The sequence below is a fragment of the Schizophyllum commune genome (assembly GCF_000143185.2).
Source record: "Schizophyllum commune H4-8 unplaced genomic scaffold SCHCOscaffold_3, whole genome shotgun sequence".
In the NCBI taxonomy this organism is placed as follows: Eukaryota; Fungi; Basidiomycota; class Agaricomycetes; order Agaricales; family Schizophyllaceae; genus Schizophyllum; species Schizophyllum commune.
This window is the reverse complement of record NW_026089540.1, coordinates 2,384,369-2,400,885: the sequence shown is the minus strand read 5'-3', so window position 1 is coordinate 2,400,885 and position 16,517 is coordinate 2,384,369. Positions and strand designations below refer to the sequence as shown.

Genomic DNA, 16,517 nt, shown 5'->3' with positions numbered 1-16,517 from the left:
CAACACTTTGTTTCTGGTGTTGTGCGTGACTCAGAGGATACTCGTTCGTTGTACGCCTTCCAAGGGAAACCACTAAGACCTGCCAGCCCGTCTGAATGGGCAGAGGGGGAACCTGAAGACCGGCCGCTCAGCGCAAGCATCCAACCCATATGATCTTTGATTGCGGCCACCTCGGTCGTGTCAACGAGGTCCATATTCTTGCAGGTGCAGGATCCCGTAGTCGGCACCGTCGGAGGCAGCAATCCGTACTCTGTACATAGACGGTGACCTACTCAAGTTGATGTCACCATTGTCCAGGTATTCTCTCATTGTGACAATGGCGCCCTCTGTTTTGGTGAGCAATGTGAGTGGCTACTACTGCCACACCAGAAGGGAGACGCACCAGTATCTCTTGCAGTGGGGATCTGTTACTGCATATACCCGACTCCTTTGCGACAACTTGCAAATGTTCTTCCAGTTGACAGCATGGTACCTCTTTCAGCATTGGCAGGATTTACCCCGGGAGAAGCATCTTCTGTCGAAGGGTCGTGACTTTGTGTGTGAAGGCTTCTTAAGCACAGATAGACCACCGTTGCGCCGCGCGGTCATGTCGGATAGTTCGGGTATGACGGCTGAGGAAGGCTTTGGGCCGTCACCTCGAACGGCGCTACTCAAATTTGGGCGCGGCGTTGAAGCTTGTAACTTCAGGGATGCTTGTCGACAGTGGAGCCTTTCGTCGGTAAAAGTACGATTATCGTCGCACGTTGTCGCATGAGGCCAGGTAGTCAATTGCTCTTCGTCAGCGGGCGTCCTTCGGGTACACTACCCCGGGAAGGCGAGAAGCACGGCGGAAGTTACCCACCCTTCAACAAAAAGATTTATGTTATGCTTTGCCTTGGCAGTATGGTAGACCTTCTGGGTACTCGGCGGCTCAACCAGAAAGAAGTATCTCTGACAGTGTTGTACGATGCATACACGCTGCTTGATTTCGAATGATGCCTTTACCGCCGCACGTACGTTGAAGTTGGTTCGGCATCCACCGAAAGCATATGGGTGCGGTCACGTGAGCACTTTCGATTTCGTCTTTTCCGATAAACTGCACCGCAAGAGCGGATGGTTAAGGGAGTAGCGGTTGAGGTTGAGTAAAGCCGATATCGAGTGGTAGCCCCGAGGTCCGAGGGTGATGTGCAGGGTCGCAAGACGTACAACCACGTGGGTCAGCTAGCCTCGGGCCGCGGTTAATGAAGCTTCTACCACGTGGTGTTATGACGGTCGTCCGACTCCAACTTTATGTCCTTCAAGGCCTTGTCTCCTGCCTTCATGAGCGTGCGCGCCGACGCCTAATACTGTGCGATGGGCGACATCTATACTAGACCATTCTCCAGAAACTATAGGTGCGTCGCCCTTCGACTTAAGCTGCATTCCCCGGTGCTATCGCGACCGCGACCAAGCGACGACGCTGACCGCCCTTTCTGTATAGTGGACTCGTCAATCAGTCCGTCATTGCGCTCGGTATCACGGTCCTATGCATATCCAGCCATGAGTTCATGAAGCGGAGACGGCGGGGCAAGCAGTATCGCAAGGGGGAAGTGGGCAGTCGCGAATCGTGGGGATTTGGATAGTGCGTGCTCGATACGGTTGTCAATGTGCTGCGGCTAACATCGCGACAGTCTCTTCAACGCCAGATCATGGGCGAGGTGCGTGCTACGCGCTACACGCAATAAAGGGACTTACCTAAAGCGCGGCTCGCGTACAGACTACCGACTCCACTGGCTCCAATGGGCTACCCGCTGGCATGGGTTAAACAAGTCGTGTGGTTCCCCGAGGACAAGATGAACGAGCTCAGAGGCCTCGACGCAACGCTGTATATACGATTCCTTCGAGGCTGCTGTACGTCTCATTCATCACACCTCAAATTACCGCTAATACTTCCCATCTAGTCTGGTTCGCTCTCTGTCACTCGCTCACCACCTTCCCCATCCTATTCCCCATTCATGTCAGGTTCTCTGAAGAATCTGTCTCAGCGAAGTCCATGACGCGCGCCTCGATCTCCTCCCTCGTTCTCACTACCCATGGCCGATCATTGCTATGGATGCACATATGCCTGCTCATCTGGGTCACCGTGAGCTGGATGATCACGCTTCTCTGGGTGTGCCATGGTGCGTTCCGACTGCGAGCCGCGAACATCGCCGCGACGGCGCGTCGCCTTTCATGCCCGGAGGACGAGCGCACCGACCCCCGCGTCTACTACCCTCACCCTCACCCCCAGTACGGCTTCACAGACGTTCCCGACGCGGAGGTAGACAAGCCGATACCTGGCCTCCGACTGCGCACTGTCATGGTGACGAACGTTCCTCCCGCCCTGCGCAAGGAGAAGGACCTCAAGGAGTACTTCGAGTACTACATGACACGCAAGGTCGACGCACCCGCCATCCCGATCATGTCCTCCACCCGCCCCGGCTTCATCAACAAATCCTGCGCCTTCATCTTTAACCGCGCGAAGCGACTACCGAAGAAGTTGCACATCCAGCAGCAGCCCGCGCAGGCCTCCGAGATGAAGCGTGACCGCTCTCAGGTCGGCGAGATCCCGGTCATCGAGAAGGTCGTTATCGTGCGCAAGATGACCGAGCTCGCGTCGCTGCTGGAGCGGCGGGAGGAGATACTGCGCCTGCTCGAGACCGCGCACATTAAGCTCGCGAAGAAGGCGGTCAGCGCGGTGAAGGACGAGCTCGATCGGCGGGGCGCTGACAAGCCCATACCGCCGTCGCGAAGTACGTCGCGCGCCGCACATGTTGCGAAGAGTCGCAAGTGTGCGCCGCCAGATCTCGAAGTCGGTGACTCGGGTCAGGCGGGCACGATGTCGGAAGAGGAGCGCATGGAGCTCGTCGTTAGTGCGCTGCGACCCTTCGTTGACGAGTTCGACCTTAACGAGATCGAGGCGTCGAAGCTACGTGTTGCCATTCCGCGGATGGGCAAGCATGCTTTCAAGCGGCTTCGCGCTGAAGGTTCGTCGGGTTCGGAGGAGGATCACGATGGCGAGACATACCCCGCGGACGCACCAGCGGGCAGACACAATGCAAACCACCGACCCACCGTGTGGGGCGCCCTGCTCTCGCTTCCGCGAAGTGCCCTCGACGCATACCAGCCGCTCATCAGCCTCTCACATCTCTTCCGTGGCAAGACCGTACCAGCTATCGACTACTACTCGGCGAAACTCAACCTCATCACGTCCCTCATCACCGAGGACCGAGCGCGCGCGGCGGTTGACTACAGCCCTGCGTCGACGGCGTTCGTCACGTTCGCGGACCCGGCGGACGCGCAGCGGGCTTGCAAGCAGCTCGCGGTGCACCCGGAGAACCCGCTGATGTGCATGGTGTCAATGGCGCCTGCGTTCTCGGATATTGACTGGACGCGGATGATGAAGAGCTCGTTTGATGCTGAGGTGGGTGGAAAGACTTGTGGCATATGTCGAATTGTGCTAACGGCTCGCGCAGTTCGTCAAAGACTGGGTCGTCGGCATCGGTGTCTGGGGCTTCACGATATTCTGGCTGTTCCCCGTGTCTCTTCTGGTTGGTTTGGTGTCCATCCAGAATATCTCGTCCTTTTGGCCGCAACTTGTAAGACTTTCTCAATCAACGTATCAACCCCAGCCCATCTCACACCACCACAGAAAGCGTACCTGGACAAACACCCCTGGGAGGAAGAAGTCATCCAGTCCTTCCTCCCCACCATCCTTGTCGCTCTCCTCGCGCTCCTCATTCCCCTCCTCCTACTCCTCATCGCCAAGAAAGCACACACGATCACGACGCTGTCAGCCCTGCACGACCGGATCCTCACACGCTATTACAAGTTCCTCATCGTCAATGTCTTGGTCTTCTTCTGTGTCGGTACGGCCGCTGTGCAGACCATCCTAACCTCGTTTCGGGCGGACGCGAGTGCGCCAGATATCCTGGGGATTGTCGCGGATAGCTTCCCTACCGCGGGCCCTTTCTATGTTGGATGGCGTGAGTGGTTCTTATCTTAGGGGTAGAGAGCAAAGACTGATGAATGCCGTAGTCATCTTCACGACGGCTATGCATGCAGGGTTCGAGATCGCCCTTTTCGGGGTAAGTCTCAGAGTCGTCCCAGAAAGATGCGTCGCTTATTCGGCCACAGCTACCTCTCATACTCTATCCGACTACAAGGAGTCAAGTAACACCGTAGGTGTCACATACGTTGCTCCCTACCCCTTCCTAATCAGTTTGCAGGCGCAAGCGGTCCGTAGGTACTCGACCCCGCACCCTTAATTACTACTGTGCGCTCGTTCCCTGCTCATCGCTTGCTGGTGCTGACACGCCTGGCAGATTGGCTACCCAATCACCTTCTTGTCATCCATGTATTAGTACTATTTGCAGTGCTCAATCCTTTTGTATTACCATTCGGAGCCATCTACTTCTTTGTACAATGCGGTGCGTACGGCTCTTGTGCACTTCGATGCGTGTGGCTGACGTCGGTTTGCAGGGGTCATAAAAAACCAAGTGAGCACGGTGTGCATCATGGCTGAGCGCGATGCTGATATCTTTGCAGCTTTTACATGTTTATGCCAAGAATTATGAAGCGAATGGGCAGGTCCTGCTCATACGCATGGTTAGATATTCGCTGGACGGACTGGTTCTGGGCCAGGTACGTTATTGCATCCTCTGGCGAACCGGTGCTCAACGCATTCTGCAGGCCGTCTTCATTGCGTACATGGTCGTGCTGAAGAAGAGCTCTAACTTCATCTGCGCGGCTATTCTGATGTGCTTTACTGTGGCGATCAAGCTTGTGTAGGTCCCTCGGTTGCCTGTGCCTTAGCTAATTGGCTCACTCAAACTGTAGTCTGACGCGGATGATTCGCGCTCAGTTCGAGCGCGACGACATGGCGGAAGCGTCCGTTGTGTGCTACGGCGATGCGCCGCCCGACGAGCACGCCCCTGATAATACGGACGGCATCTCGGAAGGCGGTCATACTCAGGAGGGCCTACTCACGACGTCGCCCAACCGGTCCTCCTTTCTGCAACGGACGTGGAGGTTACCGGGTTGGATCAATTTCGAGTACTCAACTATTCGAGAGCGCAAGGAGCCTCTACACAGACGCCGCCCCATTCCCTTCAGCACCGACAACTCGTTCAGGCGTATTCCTTCGCGTTCGACACACCTCAACGTCGACACCGCTGTGGAGAAGCACCCCTCGAATGAGGAGACCGATATGGTGGAGAGCCCGACTAGCGATGCGGAGGCAACAGTAGTAGGGCACCTGGACACTGTCCTCAAGGATATGCCCATGGCGCGGACGACATCCCCCAAAGCAATTCCTACCCACCTGCCGGAGGTCGTCCACGAGCGTCGCGAACGCGAAGAGCCGTTGGTCGTACGCCATCCGCCCATGGTACCCTGGGACGACCAGGTCACGGCGGACGTGTCCTACGATAACCCCTATTACACTCGCGCCATCGCGAACGTGCTGTGGCTACCTCGAGATCCCTTCGGCCCTCTCGATCTCAACGACACCATCGACTTGAAGCGGTCTCTTACCGTTGAAGAATCGGCTGGCGAGATTGGCACCTGGATCGGCGTGGGACGCACGGGTACGACTCCTGGGTCAGACCAGATCCATACGTCTCCGCGGTCGGTCAACACGATGCTGCCGGGGAGAGGGATGACCTCGGTCTCCGAAATGGACACCATGTCGTCGCCGTCGGAGATGGGGATGTTGTCGACGGCGCGGAGCAACTCGTCCTTGTTATTCCAGTACGACGGCACGGAGGACATCGAATTGCCACCAGGAATTGCGCGACGAGTGGGCGAGGGCGATATCGAGCGGGCGCCGCATCCCACAAGACGACGCTCAGGTAGCCGCCCGCGTACGGCCAGCCGCGGCAACGAGCTCTCATGGGGTGCAGCTGGGCAGCGCCGTCCGAGCGTCACCAACCGCCCTATTTTGCACTCCTGGCGCTCCTTCTCAGACGGCACAGAGTCGCGCTCCAGCAGGGTCAACCGCGCGCGCACGATCTCCGGCATGTCCTCTCTGCGCCCACCAACCCTCCGCAGCGGCCGACGCTCGCAATCCACCGACGTCGAGCTCGGCATCCGCCCCGACGCGCACGCGCAGGCCGAGTTCGTCGCCGCAGCGAACGCGTCGCGCCACTCCGTCAACTCGCACGGCCAGCCGCGCAACATCAACAGCCACCAGGCGATCATGACGGAGGTGCTCGCGGAGGAGGAGGCCGCGATGCACAGCCGGCTGCTCGAGGAGGAGCAGGAGGCGGAGGAGGCCAGGCGGACGGCGAGCAAGTCGTGGATGACGTCCTGGCTGTACAAGAAGGCGAAGCCACATCCGGACTCGCCGCCGATGCCTGAGCCGCCGGAGGTGACGGGAGGGTGAGGTGGAGGTGGTTGGAGATGGAGTTGTTTCTTTCCTATCATATCTTCGCATCGCATCTGGAGGGTTTTAGTCTACACGACCAGCATTTATTACGATACCACTGCATGATATTTGTAGCACGACGTACATTCATACCAGTGCATACGCCCGTTAATGCGCTCGCTCAAACATAGACAATTAGAGGACGGATTCTCTGCTCACATGAGAGGGAAGGATGGAAGATACCTGTGAAGGTCTTGCGACGAAGGACAGAGATTTGGCCACGCAATCATATATTCCGACTCTACGACGAGCGATACTATCCAACTACTTCGTCTGCTGCCACCTGAGCGTGGTCGGACGGTACAGGAAGTTCTCCGCATAGTTCTTGGGCGGGATGCGCTTGACCATAGGAGGCTGGCTATTCTTGAGGTCAGCCACATAAATCCGGACGAAATGTAAGGATCACGTACACATAGTAGTCCCAACCCTGCTTCTCCGCAAAGTGGACAGCGTCCTCCTTGGTGCGGAAGGACATACGGACACCCTGAACGTAGTCGGCGCTGGAAGGATGAAGTTCAGGAGATGCCAATTAGCGAGGTAGGGAATACTGACGAGGAAGCGTAGCCCATGAGAGGGTTCTCCCAGCGCCCAGCACCCTGGAGGATGTCAAAGTCGATGCGCCAGCGGTTTCCCTTGTCGGGCCCGCTCTGCATCGTGTTGCGAGTGGGCTGGTATATCCGCACAGAGCGGTGGCGCAGCTCGGCTGTTTGTTGTCAGAGCCTAGTAGCCATACTTCATGTAGGACAAACGCACGAGGGGCTCCGCTGATCACATCGGCGACCATGACATCGCGGGTTGCAGACGGGTCGACGATCCCACCCGACTCCTTCTTCTCGGAGGGCACGGACGAGCTCTGGGAGCTTTGAAAGCGGGCTTGTGTAGCAGCGCACAGCGGGCTGGCAAGCCGCTGCTTTGAGGCGGTCGACGCCTGCTTGCAGGCGCGGAGAAGGGACATGATGGCGGGAGGAAACGCTTGTCGGTGATCCAACGACGCCACATATTCCACAAGCCATTCGGCCCGAATCCGATTGGACAATGGAATCCGGACTGGCGGTAAGCGCTGCTTCTACCACCACGGCTGGTGGTCTTCTCACGGTGAGTATCAGTGCATCTCCTTTCAACAGGAAAGCTAATGCGCTCTTCCAGGTCATATGCCCTCCGATACCTTCTCATCTGTATCCGAAAGCTGCCAGCGTGTTCTGCAGTCACCTTTGACGCGTTACGAACGCGTAGACGACAAGTTACGCGCAGGTTACTTCCCCGATCCCGATGAGATCGAGAGGTACAACGCTTTACTTCCCACCATTGGTGAAGATCTGCGAGACGCCGAAGCCGCAATAGCGCAGGTCCGACATGAACTCTACCTGCTTTTGCGAGAACACGACAAGCTGTCCGTTCGCCAAGCGTCGTATGCAACGATTCCAGGAAATATGCGGAATCTACCTCCTGGGCTACTAGAAGATACTTCTCCGGGCCAGCAGGCGCTTGTGGCTGACATGCGCCTCTTGGAGGACAGAATCGAGTCTCTAACGACTGCGATGGACCAGCTGGAAGCCCGTCAGGCCACATTGCAGCGTCTGCAAGAATGTTATCATGCATATACAGCGCCCATACGTCGTCTACCACCTGAGATTCTTCAGGACATCTTCTCAATCGGTCGCTCGTTCTTCAGCTGGACTTCGTACAGCGCAGCGACATATATCGACACCGCAGCCACTGTCTGCCGACACTGGCGCGACGTAATCATGGCAATGCCCTCGCTGCATACCTGGATTGTGCTACTGCCCGGTCAGCTCAGCAACGTCCCGCGCCAACTGCAATATTCCTCCAAGTTGCCGTTGAGAATATACATCGGACACTTCACCAAGGCATCGGACGTGAATCCGGCCCTCGTCTTGCTTGCTTCGCACAGTAAACGCTGGGAACGCCTTCGGATTGACAATGCGCGTGCCATCGTCGCCTCCCTGGCACCTCGCATGCGTGACGCGCCCGTTGCCCTCACCACTCTGACGCTGCATGGTTCCACGGTGGACCCGTACCATACGCATTGGGTTAACATGGCATTCTCTGGCGCAAAGCAGCTGAAGCATGTAACCATCCATCACCTCAACAACAGGATGGCTTGCGTACCCGATACCGTGCGCAGCTTGAAGACCCAGATATGCAGTACGCGCAGCGTGCTCGATGTGCTGAAGCGGTGCAGCAAACTGCGAAAGCTAGAGTCCGATGTTACCCTGGATGATCTGCCACCGAATGCAAAGGATGAGGAAGACGTGTCGCCTATCGTCACTCCCAGCCTCCGCACAGTACAGCTTGGCAGCGGGGAAGAAATGGAGACGGAAGATAAACTCCTCTCCCGCGTTACGCTACCAGCCCTGCGCACGCTCTCCCTGACATGTCATACCGTCGGAAGTGCGCTTTACGGCCTATTCCACCGGTCCATGGCGCCCTTGCGCGACCTCACGATCTCCGCGCACACTGTCGACGAGGAGAGCCTCGCGCAGGCCTTCCCCTTCATCCCCGCGCTCCGCAAACTCAAGCTCACCGTCCATCACCTTCGCACGGACAAGCTCATCCGCGCCCTTCAGATTCGTCCTCAGACCGTCCCGCCGTGCCCCAACCTCGTCGACCTAGTGATTTGGACAGTAGGCGCGGTGCGACCGGTGCAGCCTGACGTGCTCGCGGATGTGCTGGAATCGCGCGTGGCGACCGCGATGGTGCAGATCGATGAGCCGCGTGTCGCTGGCCTAAGGCTGGTGCGGCTGCGTCGCATCATCCCCATCCACACTGTCGTCCCCGCTCGCTTGAAAGCGCTCGAAGAGCAGGGGATGACGCTGACCATTGACGTCTGACGGTCTCGAGCTATGGTTGGAACCGTCTCGGAAGTACGAAGCATCTGTACTTGCATTGGTCGTGTACAAATTAATATATCCATCACATAAGATGTCTAGTACACTGGCCGCCTGCGGTAACCCCGATGATAATCGAAATTGTCCTCAAACGACGCGAGCGTGCATCTCCAAGCAGCAACGCACGGTGGCTCGCTCCCTGCAGGCAGCGGGTAGAGCTTGGCGGTCACCACGACTGTCGGCCACGCCTCTATAGGTTCGAACCGCGAAGTCTCGTCAACATACTGGACCTTCCAGGCCGGCGGCGCCTTCCCGAAGTCTATTTCGAGGTGGATGATATCCTGCTTTGTACCGTGCGCCGGTCGACTCGCGTGCGCCTTCTTGACCTCCGCCAAGATGAGATTACGATCGTTGACCACGAACTCCCGGACAAGGAGTACGACGAATGTGAAGGCGCGGTGAGTCATGTACGGGGCATCTAAGGTGGTATATAAGTGGGCGTGTTGCTGAGTGTTAACTATGTTAACCCACCTTGGAGAATTTCGAAAGCTGCATCGTAAGCAAAGCCCCGACGGACGCAGCCAACGCACCAGATGCGATGACGCTCCCAGTCGTCGGTCTGGCACGCCTTCGAGCAGTAGAAAACAATCTTGCATGGGCACTGACGTAGGTCCACGTCCTTACGCTTGCACTGAAGTCCGCATGTCAGTATGAGCGCAAATTGGGAGTAAATTCCTCGCTCACCTTTGTGCACTGCTTCACAGCCCCGGGCCACGGCGGATTCTGATAGTAGCACATTCGCGTTCGCACCGTACTTTCGAGCGACTTCATATCCTCTTCATCAAAGAGTTCAGCCATACTGGAGAAGGACGCAAAGCCCCTGTGCGCCTTAAAGGCACGAAGCACGGAAATGTGCGCGGTCCGAGCGGCTATATGAGGAGGAATATCATCGAACGTGAACTCGTTGTAGTCGCTTGCCGATCGAGCGATTCCGACCATGAGCGCGAAAGCGCCGCCCTTGAGGGCCCAGATGAGCGGCCGGTTGTCCTTCGCGGTCTGCCAGATGTCGCAGAGGACGGTGAACACCTCGATGGCGGCATCGTGCCCCGGTTCGAAGCTGTGGATTGAGAGGGCGAGGTCCAGAAGCTCGCCAACGACTTCGCGTTGGTGATTGTCGATGGGCAGGATATCACGGGCGAAGCTATGTATGAGCGTGATATGTTGCTCGAGAGCCATGAGTGCGGTTTCGATATGCTCCTCGTCGAGGTGGCGGATATTATCGAAGAGCTTCGTGGCACAGCAGACGGCCAGCTTATACAACCGTCGGGGCTTATTTTCAATAGCCATGAGGCCCTCGGAGGTTGCTGTCACGTCCCAGGTCGTATGCTCGTTGTCGTCGTGTGCGAGGCCACACATATCCATCACTGTAACAGTGATCATCATGAACAGTCGTTCGTTGTCCGTTAACCGAAGCGATACGTTGTCATGTACGAACGTTGGATTGTGAAGCCAAAGCCACATCGTATGAGCGTATAGCCGTGGCGTCAGCGCCAGGAGGTGAGAAAGCGCCTTCTTGCGTTTCACCATGTGCGACAGCAGGATGATGATGGTGGTTATATGCTCCGAGTCTCGTTCAACGTAGTCGCTGGACGGGTGCAGGAAATCGATCCAAGCGACAAACGAGAACCAAAGGCGCTCCAAGGTTCTGAGAAGAGGGCCATGAAGCTGGCTGTCCCAAGGCTTTTTTACGCCGAACAGCTCCTGAATTTCGAGCAAGTGCGAGATCGCCTGCGCCACAGTATGGCAGGATATAGTCCATTCGTTCTGCGGAAGAAGAAATGGATCCTCAAGCAGGCCCTGGAACGTAGATTCGGAAGAGACGAGTGGGATAATCTGGTTGCAGACTAATTTCACGGTGGAAGGCGGAGGGTTGTCGGGATAACGCTTGAGGGACTGGACAAGTGTGCGAACGCTGGAGGGTCGCACTTGCTGACGGTTCGGCGCAGCGCGTGGCATGGCGAGGGCCCGGTATCGACCTCGTCGGTGTCTATGAAATCCATTTTCTGTGGTCAATTTATCTCCCTACTTTCAAATCGGGGGCTCACCTGGTGTGGCCTTTGAGAAAGAGGTGGTGAGTGTCGGTGGCAACGTGCACGGCACATTGCGTGTCACAAAAAACAAAGTAACAGTCACGCTTTGGGTTCGAGCCATCTTGACTCCGTCCACCCTACTTTTCTTCATCGCGGCGCCGAATCTGACTACGCTCAGCTTGGACAACGTCGGCGGTCCCTACCCCGCCGAACGTCCGATGGACTTCCAATGCGCGCTGCATAAGCCGAGCACCTTGCTTGATCATCTCGACAACTGCCCCCACCTTCGCTCCCTGACCCAGAACTGTACCATGCTTGACCTCGATCTCTTTCTACGCTGCCTGCGTTGCTTGCCGTCCTCACGAATCTATAGGTCACTAGCGCTGACTTCCGACATGCACCTCGCTCTATCGGTGGTCCACACGCTCAAACGCGACTCTGCCGTGCCTTCGTCCATAGCGCTCCTCTCCCGCCTGACGACCCTGATGTTAGCGAGCGAGCACAAGAGCTCGATCGCTTTCAGACGCGCCTTTGTTACCGCGGTGCGCTCGAGGATCATCCTTATGACAGTTGGAATCGAGCAACTTAGTTGCCTCACTGCTTGCTACTCAATAACGCCTGGCGCAAGCGCAGTAGGAGGGCGAGTTGACACAACGCTGGAGCGGGTTCAGGAGAGGCTATGGCCTTGGGGGCCAAGAAGTGGACCATCCCAGTCTACTAGTCCGAGAGAAGGGGGAATGGCGTCGCGGATCTGAACACTGAAGCAGCGGAGGGACGAGCCATCACGGCGGTTGAAGAGGAAATCCAGTGGGCGGGGCGGAAGGCAGGCTGTTTTTTGGCAGGGTCTCTTGAACGAGGTGATATGACCCCAGCGCGAGTTCGTACTGTATATAGATTCATGGTATTGCTAACTGTACTTGCGCTTGAGTAGGCAAAGAGAATTCCAAACATTACTCTAAATTCATTGCCGTCTCATGTGATACGGTTCTTCGCCGCTCACGCTCCTCGGCGTAGTGCTCAAGGTCCTCCAGTGTACAGCTCTAGGCAATGATGCGTGCGGGAGTCTTACTACGCTCTGGGAGTGGACAGAGTGTCGCCGTTATGATAATCGTAGGCTCGTCTTCCCGCTGCTCGAATGCCGAATCTTCATCCACGTATTTGACCTCGGGACTTTCCAGAGGCATGTCGCTGAAGTCGGCAGCCACCTCGAAGACATCACGTTTGGTGCCAGAAGGCTGGGTGTGGCGCATTCGCGTGACTTTCGACAGGACCTCCTTGACGTCTACTTTGAAAACTAGGTCGTTGGCCAGTAACATAAGAAATCGTGCGTCTCGGTGCGACAGATACGAAGCATCTACAATGAGCAGTTATCTGAGCACAGGTCCACAAACCACAGGCATTCAAGGCGACACACCTTCTATGATTGTTGGATAACGCAGCATCCCTCTTTTCGAGTAAGGGCAATTATCACGATGCCCGTTCGTCCAATGATCCGCCTGGCAATCCACAGAGCAGTAGTAAACAGTCTTGCATTTGCATTGGCGAAGATTAATTCGATCTTTTCTTGTACACTGAAGGCACCATGAGAACGTAAAATTGTTGTAGGAAAGGAGGACGTACTCCATCAGCTGCGCACTTACGCGGAAAAAGCGCCTTATACCACGCCATTCGTGTCGCATTTAGCGAGTCCAGTGCTCCCAAAGCTTTCTCGGCAAGACACCCAGCCGTACGGAGAGATGCACGACCCTTGTGTGCCATGTACGCACGAAGTACTGGGGCATGGGCGGTGCGAGCGGCAACTTTGCAGAGGTAACCCCCCATTAGGTACCTCCACCCCGCGTCGTGCGATAATCTCCGAGAGACGTTAATGAGCACGGGGAAGACACCATCGCGCAGAGCCCAAACTAAGGGTCTATTGCTCGACGCGCTCATCCAGATCTCGCAAAGAACGGAGCAAGCTCTTCCCGCGGCCATGAGACTCGACGCCCGTGCCTCCAGAGATCGCGCCAAGTGGACCAAGTCAGCGACGACATCTCGTGCGTGATTGTCGATGCGGAGGACGTAGACAACGAGATCGTTCACCAACGCCAGATGACGTTCCATGAGCCCGAAAGCTTCGCTGGAGTAGGTTAGGCCGTGGTCATTGACATTGTAAATCATCTGCCTTGCAGACCTGATTGCCAGCCTGTATATCTGTCGCGGAGTGTGATGGACGCCTGCGATGGCTTGCGACGATGCGTATCGATCCTCCGACTCGTTGGATTCAACGCCGTAACCCGATGAGTTCCGCGCAATCGTCTTGGTCACTGCGCCGACGAGGATACTATTCCATACCACATGACAGCGTAGCTGCTGGTCTGCGTCCCCCGGGAGATATTCGGGGACGTGAAGCCAGAGCCACATGATACGGCCATAGAGTTGGGGTGTTTGGGAGAGTAAATGGGAGAATGTGTTCTTCTGTCGAACGAGCTCGAGAAGGAGGTACAAGACCGCCTCGACATGCTCGTACGCCTCGGATCTAACGTCGATGTAACCGCTGCACGGGACGAAGAATTCTATCCAGGCGACAAGAGGGAACCAGATGCGGTCCAAGCAACGCTGCACGGGATCGCGAAGCGCGCTCCTGCCGGGATCGTCAACACTCAGCAGCTCCTGCACGTCTTTCAAGGCTCCTAGCGCTCGCGAGACGATAGAGTTCGAGATATTCCAGCTGTCGGCGGGCAGCAGGAAAGGATCGATGGTGAGCTCCTGGAAAGTCGCCTCGGAGGTTATCAGAGGCGCGATTTTGGTGGCGATGGTATTCGCTCTCGCACTGGAGGAGCTGATGGGGAGCTGTTTGAGGCGCTTGACTAGCGGTCGGACCTCAGAGCGATAGCGACTTGAGGCCATCGTTGCGGGCGAGAGAGAAGACCCCGACGTGAGAAAATTACAAGTCCACAATCGTGACCGCGGTGACACGACGTCACAGCCGGTCACCATTCATGCAGAAGGCCGTTCGGAAATGACCAGCTGTGTAAGTGGCTGTAAAATGCAGATAAAGTATAGCGTTGCTTCGAAAAGAATCACCGAGAGGATCTGCGCTATTCCCCCTCACGCATCACGTCACGATAAAGGGCTAGGATTTCAGATAGATCCCCGGGCCGTTCTCTACGCTTGTGCCTTCTTCGCTTCACGCCGCGCTCGCCATCGCGGGCCCATGAGTATCTCGAGATAGATGAGGGGGATCATGAGCAGGGAAAGGCCGCCGAACAGAACATACGTCCATCCGTAGCCGATAGCGCTCGTGATGTGGTCGATGACGGCGGTTAGGACAGCAGCGAGGCTGCAGCGCGCAAGGTTCGTCTGAATAAAAGGTCAGAGAGAGTAGAGGATCGAAGAAAAATATGCGCAAGACGCACGCAGGCAGTCACACTCGAGCTCTGCGAGTGCTCGATATCGATCATGAGCGTCATCGTGGTATTGAGAACGACGTTGAAGGTGTAGCCGACTGTGTGGTGGGTTGAGAAAAGATGGTTACAAAGAAGAGAACGAAACCTCAACGTACTCGGCAACGACAAGCAGAGCGGCGCCGCGAGATGCACCCCTGCCTCCAACGACCACCCCCATCCAATCACGCACCCCGCGAACACAAGAATATGCAGCGGGATCAACCTCAGGCGCGCGCGCTCAATCGGAAAGCCCACTGGCCCCTTCTCCCCCTCGTCGGGCCCCCTCCCCACGAGCCACCTTTGTCGCATCCGTCGGTACTCCGCGTCCAGTATCCTCCCATGCACCGCGCTCGACAGAAACATGCCGACGCCAATAGGCAGGTAGCACAGCCCCACGTCCGCCTCGGTGAGGAAGGGGTACTTCGCGGCGAAGGCGCTGGATATGGTCGCGGTGACGCAGTACCATACGGAATAGATGACGGCGGTGAAGGCGAGAGCGAGCGAGACGGCGGGGTTGAGGAAGAGCGGGAGGGGGTTGCGGATGCGGGTGCGTTTGGGGGTGGATGTGGTAGAGGTAGTGGTGGGGAGCCGGGCTGAGTCAATGACGGCTTGTGAGCGCTTGACGACGGGAATAATGGGGGTGTAGATAAGCTTTGTGAAGGCGTTACGGCTAGCGACGTCGATGCGGCGCGTCTCGGGGAGGAAGCTACGTTTTCGTTAGAACAGAACGGCGGCTTTGCAGTATAGGAGTACACCAACCATAGAAGGAATGACCAAGACGAGGAGGACAAGATGAAGAGAAACCAGAATATGGATCTCCAGCCGAGGCCTCCCGCTAGCGCACCACCCAGAATGGGCCCTATTACGGGAGCTACCTAGGGAGAGTCAGTCACGAAGTGTGCCCAACAGGGTGTTTACCTGAGGGCCGAGATTGAAGGCGCTGTAGTACCCGCCGCGATCCTTTCTATGGGATATATCGCCTATGACACCAGATCCTGCAAAGATGTCAGGAAACATGTAGTGCTCGAACGGGATACGACCAACCTAAAGCAGTCGTACTAGAGCATCCCGCCGATTGCAAGCATCGAAGCAGCAGGAGAAGCCAGAACGCATTCGTTGGCACGAGAGCAAGGCCGAGACAGGACATGACCAGGATAATGAAGCAGATGAGATACGTCGGCCGACGACCGTAAAAATCAGACACGGGACCCCAGACCATGGGCGCTGCCAATAATATTCAGCTACAGTCAAGGCGAAACGAAGCATGCGCTTACAGATGCCTTGGAGGATCAAATAGACTGTGACGGTCAAGTTGAGGTCCGAAGTCGACTTGTGGAAGACGCCCGTGAGCGTAGGTATGGCGGGGAAGTAGATGTTGGCTATAAAAGGAAGGTGTTCAGTGGTCGTGTGCGCGTTCGTATCAGTTCGAGAAAGCCGTTGTACCTGGTAGCGGACTGCGGATTGTGGTCAGTAGAACGAAAAAAATGTAGCAAAATGATTTGCATACCTAAAGAGGCCGGCTATTGCGATAATGAGGACGATAAACCAGGTTTCCCTTCGAGTGTAAGGAAGCGGTGGTTCCTCCTCTGCCGGTCTAATCTGGCTTGCTTCTGCGGGAGGAGCAACTGGCTGATCTTGAACTACACCATCCTTCTTCATCTCCTTCATCTCCATCGTCGCGCTCATAGCGGTAGTGGACGAAGACAGAGCGGGGTATTTCTGGACA

At 56.5% G+C, this 16,517-nt stretch overlaps 7 protein-coding genes across 7 annotated transcripts; 3 read left to right on the top strand and 4 right to left on the bottom strand.

The window, feature by feature from the left end:
* Positions 1 to 1,290: 1,290 nt before the first annotated feature.
* Positions 1,291 to 6,382, top strand: SCHCODRAFT_01212437 (DUF221-domain-containing protein; the record flags this gene model as incomplete). Its single annotated transcript, XM_003034490.3, has 15 exons — positions 1,291 to 1,373; positions 1,460 to 1,600; positions 1,650 to 1,676; positions 1,736 to 1,869; positions 1,920 to 3,421; positions 3,474 to 3,596; positions 3,650 to 3,983; positions 4,036 to 4,085; positions 4,135 to 4,178; positions 4,227 to 4,273; positions 4,323 to 4,427; positions 4,480 to 4,496; positions 4,546 to 4,641; positions 4,690 to 4,784; positions 4,837 to 6,382. Exons 1-15 carry the CDS (start codon positions 1,333 to 1,335, stop codon positions 6,380 to 6,382), a joined length of 4,302 nt encoding a protein of 1,433 aa, XP_003034536.1. The 5' UTR covers positions 1,291 to 1,332.
* A 306-nt stretch (positions 6,383 to 6,688) lies between these two features.
* SCHCODRAFT_02493982 (uncharacterized protein) lies at positions 6,689 to 7,208 on the bottom strand (the record flags this gene model as incomplete). Its single annotated transcript, XM_050342993.1, has 4 exons — positions 6,689 to 6,782; positions 6,835 to 6,924; positions 6,977 to 7,127; positions 7,178 to 7,208. The coding sequence occupies 4 exons, from the start codon at positions 7,206 to 7,208 to the stop codon at positions 6,689 to 6,691; spliced, it is 366 nt and encodes a 121-aa protein (XP_050201772.1).
* A 291-nt stretch (positions 7,209 to 7,499) lies between these two features.
* SCHCODRAFT_02745727 (uncharacterized protein) lies at positions 7,500 to 9,509 on the top strand. The gene is made up of 2 exons (XM_003034489.3): positions 7,500 to 7,519; positions 7,571 to 9,509. Exon 2 carries the CDS (start codon positions 7,576 to 7,578, stop codon positions 9,274 to 9,276), a length of 1,701 nt encoding a protein of 566 aa, XP_003034535.1. The 5' UTR covers positions 7,500 to 7,519; positions 7,571 to 7,575; the 3' UTR covers positions 9,277 to 9,509.
* On the bottom strand, positions 9,313 to 11,406 carry SCHCODRAFT_02615924 (uncharacterized protein). The gene is made up of 4 exons (XM_003033897.3): positions 11,379 to 11,406; positions 10,018 to 11,320; positions 9,805 to 9,964; positions 9,313 to 9,751 (listed from the first exon to the last, which is right to left on the bottom strand). The coding sequence occupies exons 2-4, from the start codon at positions 11,287 to 11,289 to the stop codon at positions 9,372 to 9,374; spliced, it is 1,812 nt and encodes a 603-aa protein (XP_003033943.1). The 5' UTR covers positions 11,290 to 11,320; positions 11,379 to 11,406; the 3' UTR covers positions 9,313 to 9,371.
* Positions 11,407 to 11,498: 92 nt separating this feature from the next.
* SCHCODRAFT_02199557 (uncharacterized protein) lies at positions 11,499 to 12,260 on the top strand. The gene has a single exon (XM_050342053.1). It carries the CDS (start codon positions 11,582 to 11,584, stop codon positions 12,116 to 12,118), a length of 537 nt encoding a protein of 178 aa, XP_050201771.1. The 5' UTR covers positions 11,499 to 11,581; the 3' UTR covers positions 12,119 to 12,260.
* Positions 12,093 to 14,311, bottom strand: SCHCODRAFT_02615920 (uncharacterized protein). Its single transcript, XM_050344732.1, has 3 exons — positions 12,984 to 14,311; positions 12,778 to 12,934; positions 12,093 to 12,717 (listed from the first exon to the last, which is right to left on the bottom strand). Exons 1-3 carry the CDS (start codon positions 14,250 to 14,252, stop codon positions 12,404 to 12,406), a joined length of 1,740 nt encoding a protein of 579 aa, XP_050201770.1. The 5' UTR covers positions 14,253 to 14,311; the 3' UTR covers positions 12,093 to 12,403.
* A 199-nt stretch (positions 14,312 to 14,510) lies between these two features.
* Positions 14,511 to 16,477, bottom strand: SCHCODRAFT_02698170 (MFS general substrate transporter; the record flags this gene model as incomplete). The annotated part of the gene is made up of 9 exons (XM_050346915.1): positions 14,511 to 14,705; positions 14,762 to 14,850; positions 14,908 to 15,497; positions 15,551 to 15,666; positions 15,710 to 15,786; positions 15,836 to 16,015; positions 16,066 to 16,170; positions 16,235 to 16,245; positions 16,299 to 16,477. The coding sequence occupies 9 exons, from the start codon at positions 16,475 to 16,477 to the stop codon at positions 14,511 to 14,513; spliced, it is 1,542 nt and encodes a 513-aa protein (XP_050201769.1).
* Positions 16,478 to 16,517: the final 40 nt, after the last annotated feature.

What these genes read in the sequence shown, in the direction of transcription:
- SCHCODRAFT_02615924 (XM_003033897.3), bottom strand. Translation starts at nt 11,289, where the DNA reads ATGCCACGCGCTGCGCCGAACCGTCAGCAAGTGCGACCCTCCAGCGTT. An exon ending in CTGTGAAGCAGTGCACAAAG is followed by an intron (nt 9,965 to 10,017) that starts GTGAGCGAGGAA and finishes TGCGGACTTCAG; the next exon opens with TGCAAGCGTAAGGACGTGGA. An exon ending in AGCTTTCGAAATTCTCCAAG is followed by an intron (nt 9,752 to 9,804) that starts GTGGGTTAACAT and finishes ATACCACCTTAG; the next exon opens with ATGCCCCGTACATGACTCAC.
- SCHCODRAFT_02745727 (XM_003034489.3), top strand. Translation starts at nt 7,576, where the DNA reads ATGCCCTCCGATACCTTCTCATCTGTATCCGAAAGCTGCCAGCGTGTT.
- SCHCODRAFT_02615920 (XM_050344732.1), bottom strand. Translation starts at nt 14,252, where the DNA reads ATGGCCTCAAGTCGCTATCGCTCTGAGGTCCGACCGCTAGTCAAGCGC. An exon ending in GTAAGTGCGCAGCTGATGGA is followed by an intron (nt 12,935 to 12,983) that starts GTACGTCCTCCT and finishes TGGTGCCTTCAG; the next exon opens with TGTACAAGAAAAGATCGAAT. An exon ending in TTATCCAACAATCATAGAAG is followed by an intron (nt 12,718 to 12,777) that starts GTGTGTCGCCTT and finishes TGCTCATTGTAG; the next exon opens with ATGCTTCGTATCTGTCGCAC.
- SCHCODRAFT_02199557 (XM_050342053.1), top strand. Translation starts at nt 11,582, where the DNA reads ATGGACTTCCAATGCGCGCTGCATAAGCCGAGCACCTTGCTTGATCAT.